Source organism: Mytilus californianus, unplaced genomic scaffold (genome assembly GCF_021869535.1).
Source record: "Mytilus californianus isolate M0D057914Y unplaced genomic scaffold, xbMytCali1.0.p SCAF_5, whole genome shotgun sequence".
Taxonomy (NCBI): Eukaryota; Metazoa; Mollusca; class Bivalvia; order Mytilida; family Mytilidae; genus Mytilus; species Mytilus californianus.
Genome location: NW_026262701.1, coordinates 17626160 through 17635154, shown reverse-complemented (window position 1 = coordinate 17635154; position 8995 = coordinate 17626160). Strand labels below are relative to the sequence as shown.

The window sequence follows — 8995 nt, the reverse complement described above, 5'->3', positions numbered from 1 at the left end:
TTGTTCAGTTTGTGTTGCTCAGTCTTTCGTTTTCTATGTTGTGTTTTGTCTTTTGGTCGTTTTTTGTTTTTTGTCATGGCGTTGTCAGATTGCCTTCGACATGAGTTTCAATCCCTTTGGAATCTTTCGCCGTTTTTCAAAGTTCTTATGAAACAATTGTGTGGAGATCTGATCATCAAAACACTTGCCAATGACATTGACGATAATATACTGCACATCAAATGCCTTTAAGGTCCTCTATACACCAAATGACTTCTTATATTCGTATTCAAGACTATTTAATAGAAAGACATTATAAGAAACTGTATATATTAAGGATACATAAAGTAAATACATTAACATCACCAACAACCGCACACTCAGAGGCGAGCTTTTGGAAAAACACGGAAGACCTGTGTTTCAATAATAGAATGTTATAAAAAAAAATGTTTTTTATTCTGATTGGTAGATAACGTTTCCAATAAATATTTGATTATAAATTTAGGCGACCTTGGTTTACTGATGTTCAAATCTCGTTAAGCGTAATGATAAACTATGATTAAAAAATGAATAAAATAATGTTCAATGCACTTGAAATGTATACTACAAGATTTTGAGCGGAAAGCCCCTTATCAAATGGCAAAAATCAAAGGCTCATACACATCAAACGAATGGAAAACAACTGTCATATTCCTGACTTTGTACAGGCATTTCCTGATGTAGAAAACAGTGTATTAAACCTGGTTTTATAGCTAGCTAAACCTCTCACTTGAATGACAGTCGCATAGAATTTCATTATATTGACAACATGTGTGAACAAAACAAACAGACATAATAAAAATTTATAAGGTAAAAATGTCATAAATAGGGGTACAACAGTCAACATTGTGTTTTAATCTTAATCACTATAAAAACAAACAAATTTCAACAGGGATAAGTTTATTTTTTTTTGACTGCATTAAGTATAATATGTATAATTAACAATATTACGTTTCTTTTTTTGACGTGTACCAAATTCACAGAACTCAATAGGAATGGTTGTGATGGAAAGCTTGTTCATTTAAAAGAAATATCAACTTAATACAATTCTAGAGGTTTTCATGAAGATAACCGTTCATCTATTTAACGTTTGATGAATACTACATAATTGTCAAACTTGAATTAACACTTTATTCAGTTAGATATAATCATACACAGTAGACAACATATATAATGATGCAGAATATTTATGTGGACGTATGCAATATTGCATTTGAAACCTACTGCTTTATAAGAAGTCACATTTGATAACATCAGGTTAGACAAATAATATTGACAATAGTTGATTTATTAAACTTAAATATTTGATGAAAATAACGATTTATATATCGTTAAATTGATGCTTTGAAGTGACAACACATGTGGGTTCAGGACACTTACATGAACAAGATGAACTCAAACGTTTCATACGATTATTTGTATTTGACACAACGGGCAAATCAGTTTGATATTTAGCCATTTCCGAAGACATGATTCATGGAATAAATGGTCACATGATGTAACCTTTGCTTCTTCCATTTCCTGGAAACAAATCGAACAGACGTCGTTATGTTCAGCAAGTTCATCTGTTGTCGCGTCGACCAAATTATTTGTGAACTGTGTGATCATGTTTTTATGGCTGATGACTCGTTTTAATCGAACTCCATGGATGTATATATTAACATAAAAAATTAATATCAAACGTAACAACTCTAGCCAGCTATAAAAACCAAAGAATAATGTCCACACAGAGTACACAACCGTGCATATTTGAATAAATATTATAAAAATCCCCACACAAATTCGAATATGAAACACAAGGTCATCAAATCCATCCCGGAAATTTTGGCAAATTGCATCGTATTTAAAAAGAATAAAAAGAAATAGCATATAAATAGCGAATATCAGATTTGTAATAAAATTTGACATTGTTAAAAAGATTCCTAAATTGTCCATTGTATATTGATAATACATATAATACATTATTATTGCAGGTCCTAAAATAAATATCAGATGAATACAAATAACTCGTATGCAAGTTAACATATTTCCTTGTATAATTTCTACTTTTGATGTCATTGCTTCTATTATGACTAAACAGTTACCAACAAACATCGCAAAAATCAATAATAACCTGCTGATAACTAGTTGTCCACGCTCATAATGTCCCATGTCCGATATTATTATGTTTATTAAAAAGAAAAGCACGCTAAATATATACGAAGATTGCAGAAAATTTGCAGCTTCAATTTCAAGCATACCTGTGACGGTGAAGTAGCAAAACTTAAGTAATCGTTTTGAGATTGCAAATATTATGGAAGCCAAAGCATTTGCTGATATAATTGTACAGCAACACATACCGAGTGTTGACAGAAGTATGGACTTTTGACCATTAATTCCAAACTCAGATAGATCATCAATGCAGTAATTGTATACTAATGTCACAATAAACATGAACACATAATATATAGGATATATAATGTCTGTTCTGGATTTCAATCTCTGTATATCTATTGTGTCTGAAGAAAAACTAAAATTGTCGAAAATTACCCTATTTCTTTCTGTAAGTAACACAATAAGCATGACAATTGAAATGAAAATAACAACAATGTTATACAACCAGCTTGATTCCTCCCGCAGAATTGATCCAGCCAAAACAAAGCAATACAGATAAACTCCAAAACGACATGGTGTATTAATACTACAGAAATAACATACGCACAAAACAAAGCAAGTCTGTAATAACAGGTAGAAAATATCGAATCTTCCAAATAAATCACTTTCTCTAAGCATCCAAGCACATATAATCTGTGTCGTTGCCAGCATGACTTTGATTAATTTTTGTTGATTAATATATGGCATATTAAACAAACATCCCAGGAAACATAGACCTTTATAATAAAATAATCAGATTTTAATGATAATAAAGTTATATATACCACATAATATACCTTTCAGAATGGATTAAAGCTAAAATGTCATACACTTCATTTGAACTTGATGGTTGTCTCATTGGCAATCATACTAGATCACCTTATTTTTATATTAATACAAATTAGAATTAAAATATCATGGGTTTCTTTTGTATGTCAAAAGACCCAAAATGCTACTAGTCACATGTTCCAACACATGATACATATGCTATTGTACCCTGCAGATAAAACACCAAACAATAGTACTTTCGTGTCTACATCACTTTATATGAACAAGCAGTTCAGGAATTCAGGTAATATCAATTCAGATAGTTACCAAACGTATACGCCAACGACACTCATTAACAACCGAAATTGTGGACAATTAAGGTTTATTTTATGTTCCTTTTAAATTTCAACCAAAGAGGAAGAACTCGATTTTCCTTCGCTCTACTGCATACCTATGTTACTAGAGTGTGCTGACAAGAAATGTGATATGTATTGCTTAATCATGCCAAATGCTTCAGGAACCCACGAACCATTTCCAAATTACTAGCAAACATTCAATCAGCATAGTAAACTTGGCTTATTGTGAAACTACCTAATTTACGTTCGATGTAAATTGGGTGTGGATACTATTAGATTCCGAATATATTAAAAAGTGAAATAATAAAGATAACGAACTCAAAGGAGAATTCAAAACGGCAAAAGCTCAAGCACATCAAACGAATGGAAAAACTGTCATATTCCTGACTTGGTACAGGCATTTTCGTTTGTAGAAAACGGCGGATTAAACCTGGTTTTAAAGCTAGTTAAACCTCTCAACTGTATTATAGTCGCATGTAATTCCATTATATTGACAATAATGTGTGAGCAAAACAAACAGACATATTAGGTTAAAATGTCAAAAAATTGAGTAAAACAGTCAACATTGTGTTATAATCTTAATCATTATCAAAACAAACAACTACTATGAAAGTACTTTTATTCGTGGTGTACGAATTTTCGTGGTTTTCGTGGATGGCTTTATCCACAAATTTAACTGTTCAACGAATATAATAGCTGTTGGCCAATTCCAGACATGGAAATATCCCCATGAAGGTTTGATTACATAGATACGGTCATATAAACCAACGTACATGTACTATGAACTAAATATACATTTTTTTGTACAACTTCAGACCGCATTTTACCCATTTAATCTTTTAAAAATCTAAAATGTACGACTGTTAACATTTTAATTCTCATTAGAAATAATTTTTTATCGATGAAAGTCAGATATTTGGTGATGATATGCGATAATGAAATAATCCTTTTTTCATAATTCTCATACGAAAAAAAAAAAATACTGATTTCATTTTGGGCTTGCCTTTTTATGTCATAATAATTGATTCTAGAAATCAAAATATTATGAATTTGTTATTAATGAAGGACGAACAAGTGGGTGAAAAGGAACACCTTATTTAACAATGCCCCACAAATCATTATAAAACAACATATGATTAATATCATGAATATTCGATTCTGATGTCCTCAAATTCGTCACTCGATTTTTTTTTCCAGAAAACTAAAATCCACGAATTTAAGAACCCACGAACATGTTACTTTTGCTGAAACCACGAAAATTGATACCCACGAATAAAAATACTTTCACAGTATGTCAACAAAGAAAAAATGGATATAGACACTCTATAGACAAAGCACATGAGCATAACTGTAGGCAAGAATACAAAAAATTACCATAGCACAATAACACAATGGCGGGATGTATTAATACCGATCAACGCCAAAATGATAATACTTAAAATGGACTGAACAATAAAGGTTAAAAATATACAAAAACAAATAAAAAGAACAATGTAACTTATATTTACTTTTCAAACCTAGTTTTATAGCTAGCTTAACCTGCCAATTGCATAAAAGTTGTTTATAGTTCCGTTATATTGACAAATTTGGATAAGCAGCCCGAAAATACATAACAGGTTCATATGACAATATTTTGGGTCCAGCAGCCAAAACTGTGTAAACATATATCACAGATATACAACACATAACTGACTAAAACATTCAAACAAACATAAAAAATTAATCTAACAAAGACGTCAACAAAAAAGATGTAGTTGATAGTAAATGTAACAATGGCGTTAACAAAAACAGTTTTTGTCGTTGATAGTACATACCGTATATAGTATACACTTTCTGTATAAAGTAAAAATTAAGTAAATTTAAATACAAGGGTAAACAAAATAACAACTCTGTAAAAACCCTTTGTGTCCGAATCGCACCTCATGACCAACCTGTCCCATGAATGCCGGAGTTGAAAAGTCAAGATCCCGATAGTGGGATGCATAAATACCGAAGGAGGTCAAAGGTATAAAACAAAGAGAAAAATAATAGCACGAAACAAACAAAGGGGAAACTTAAGTATAATGAAAAGATATACACTTTTAGCGCCTATAATCTATAACTCAAGACCATCTTGTATTATTAGGTCTTGGAATTTTTCGATAAACTTGTTTGAACTACTGTTGTCTCTTACCTTCAACCTGTTTGTTTTAGTTTTTTGTTTCAAGAATTGCGATTGAAAACAATAGCAGATGTCACCCGAATTGTTTCCATAGCAATGACAGCCATTTTAAAAATTCTAAAGGCGGAAGACACAGCTACACATGACAGGATATACCTTTATATAGATATACAGAAAGGTTCAATTTTAGATTTTTCACATTTGTGCTGTTTCCTAGGTAACAATAGCCATTTTGAAAATACAAAATTTAAATAACACATCTTCACTTGCCAAAATACATTTTTGTAAGTTTTCATTAAGTTTGCAGCAATTATGTTTTTAACAATTTTGCTATTTCCATAGTAATAGTTACCATTTTAATAACATTTTCGGAGTTCGGTAATTTAGTTATACTTTTGCATTGGATTTTTTAATATTTTGACCCTCAGTATCAATGAAGAAAATTTCTCAAATGCGCATCCGGTGTAGTGAGATTACTACTGTGAATGTTAATGTTATTATTATTAATATACGGTAGGGTAGACTTGACACCTATAATGTTATATTGATGTTGCGATGAACAATCAGTTTAGTGTTATAAATATCAGATTTACGCGTAATAAACATAGAAACGATACAATCATGTCTTACCTAGTGGCCGCAAAACATATGACAGCCATCCTAAGTACTGATAGCTGAATCTCAAAAAGATGTCAAAAAAGGATATACCATAAATGTACATGCCAATATCCCGTAAATTGGTCAAATGCTGCATCTTAAATCTGAATAAACTTGATTGGATTTTCTGAAATGTTCAAAAATAACAAATATACGTAATAAATTACAGTATTATCGGCATAATGTTTGGCCGAGCTTTCAGACAAAAGACTAAATTACATATAAAGAACACAACTTTCTGCAAATCTTTGAAAAGGAATGATAAACTTTGTTTAGATATCGTCTTAAAATCATTAGAGAGACATATTCTACCACTATAACTCGTGTATTACGATATTTCTCCATTCTCAACAGTTAAATTTTATTTATATAAATATATTGAAATTTAACTGTCTCGAGTGTAAAAAATGCTATCTATACTTCCGTCAGTAAAGAAAACCTTCCAAATCCAGAAAAAATAAAAATAAATAAATAATTGATTTAATATAGCATAAAAATTCAAAGGTGCAGTTGTAGTGCAAACGAACATAGCAGACGTGAAAACTCTTATAGAAAGAGTTCGTTCATGAGAAATCTAGAAAGTGATGTTTGTAGACTCAAACTACATGTAGAGTAAGGCTGATTATAGAAATGAAAGGTCATGGTGAAAAGTGACGTCACCTGGGTAAACAAAAAAAAATATGATCAAAATCTAAACTCATGGGCAGCCTAAAATTATATATCTAAAAAAAAAACCAACCTTCCAGGAAAAATTCCATGTTTGCAAAAAGAATTTAGAAATAAGAAAACAATTAAATAAGTCTACAAAAACGTATTACTAACTTTTATAGGGAGATCTATTTAATTTTCTAGGGGTGGGGATGAAGGTGCAGGAGGATACATGAACATATCTTACCCGATACAGGATGTAACTGAATATTCTGTTCCACACAATACAGGATATAGATGTGTACGATATCTAAAACGATTTTCGCGCGGAAATAAATAAGCCTGCCTAAGAAAAAGTGAACAATGAGTATTCCGTCTTCGAAAATTCCTCCTGCCATTGCCCTTCCTCGAAAATGCAATGCGAGTCCCATTCTTTGTAAATATAATTTCCATTACTGGGTTTCAACTATATTCGACTTTTAAACATATGAAAGACCAAATAAAACCATATTAATTAATTGATATGTTAGGACACGAGAACTGATACCTAATTCTTTACGTTTGATCTAAAATAGCGTACACTCTTACAGAGTGTCTAAATTGCACAAGACGTTTAGTTGAAAATCAAACAAAAAACAACAACTTAATTTCAGAAGCGGACTGGAATTTAATATAGCGTTTTAAGTATGACAACAGGAAACACACAATCCGTGTTTAGTTCAATTCCAAACAAAATTTCTTTTTGAAAAATATATCCATACTTCTAAAATTAAAACTTAGTAAGAACTATAATTGTCATGACTGGGTTTTAAATATAAAGTTATTATTTACCAACTGAAAGACAATTAAAATACGATCCGATTTCTTTTGATATAATCGAACCCCTCAAATATCTACTAAAATACAACCTAATTAAACACGTTTCAAGTGAAGTAACATAACGTAAACTTTAAAAAAATTGCCAAAATTGCAGACGACTAGTGCTAAATAATAAATAATAAACATATAGCTTACAATAAGGTATTGGTTTTGCTCATTGTTGAAGACCGTGCCCTATTATAGTTATTTACATCCTCGTCCTTTAATAGTTGTCTAATTGGCATTCACAACACATCACCTTATTTTTCATATCAATTCATTTACGTACCAGAAAAAAAAGTATTTGACTAAATATGATATACCTACCTGGTACAGCTCCATGATTATGTATAGTTTAAATGAAAATAACAGGAAATCCAATAATTATAAAAATAAAAATATTACACATGTCTATTTATAAATATAATTAATATAACACCGTTTGAAAGGTCATTGAAATAAGACAAAAAAAAAAATCTTTTAAATCTGAATGGAACTGTCAGATATCAACTAGACGTCAACCTATTGTTGCATGCTTCGTATAAAATTAAATGTGTTCTGACATAGGTTCAAAAATATCGGAAAACATCATCTTATTTTTAATTTTTTTTTCATAAATTCTAACTTGCATAATTATTTACAATAAACGTAACACCTGCTTACGGGATCAGTTCACGATAAAGTTTGCAGCAAACCTCATTTTATACAATTTTGACCTTTCTAAAAAGGTGTGGACTGCTTCGCTCTATACTAATTTAAGGCAATATATGTGCATGTGGTGTTGATTCAGTATTGGAAATGTGGTATTTTAAGATATTGATTGATATAAAATGGATGTCTTAGACTTGGAATATCAAGTTTTGTATAAATATTAAGATGAACTTTTCTGACATTTTAAACTGGCTGTTCGGTGTTGTGCGTTATACACCCATGCTTTTAAAATTGTTTTCACTTTACTTGTTGAAAATTAAAATATTTACAAATAGACACGACTCTCGAGGTGTGCCTAAATTGGCAGAAGTTACAAAATACAGATAATGCTTTTTTGTAAATATTGTATTGGAACATTGTTTAGCAAACCAAATCGTGCATATTGCAGATTAACAAAGCAAATAAACACGTATCAATAATTGATATTTCAATATTGAATTTCAGTGTGCAATATATGCATAATAAAACGAACATGAATTAATGACAGTTGATCGGAACTGAAATACACATAGTTAATTTTCCGGCATTTGATGTTTTATCCTGAGACGAGAAAAGTCAGCATTTCTTTATCTCATTTAAGCCAGTAGCTGTTGCTGTATTTCAGTCGTACCATAAAGCAACCAATTAGAATCTATATGTTAATAGTAATTATTTCAAGATGGTGTGTATATCGATTGAAACTAAT

The 8995-nt window shown here is 30.7% G+C and overlaps 1 protein-coding gene across 2 annotated transcripts; it reads right to left on the bottom strand.

The window, feature by feature from the left end:
* Window positions 1-267: 267 nt before the first annotated feature.
* LOC127701056 (RING finger protein 145-like) lies at window positions 268-7965 on the bottom strand. Of its 2 annotated transcripts, XM_052204840.1 has the most exons (4): window positions 7927-7965; window positions 6067-6220; window positions 5090-5108; window positions 268-2888 (listed from the first exon to the last, which is right to left on the bottom strand). In XM_052204840.1, exon 4 carries the CDS (start codon window positions 2857-2859, stop codon window positions 1423-1425), a length of 1437 nt encoding a protein of 478 aa, XP_052060800.1. In that variant the 5' UTR covers window positions 2860-2888; window positions 5090-5108; window positions 6067-6220; window positions 7927-7965; the 3' UTR covers window positions 268-1422. The 2 variants fall into 2 exon arrangements, with proteins under 2 accessions (XP_052060800.1, XP_052060799.1); XM_052204839.1 differs by lacking the exon at window positions 5090-5108 and having other exon boundaries at window positions 7927-7959.
* Window positions 7966-8995: the final 1030 nt, after the last annotated feature.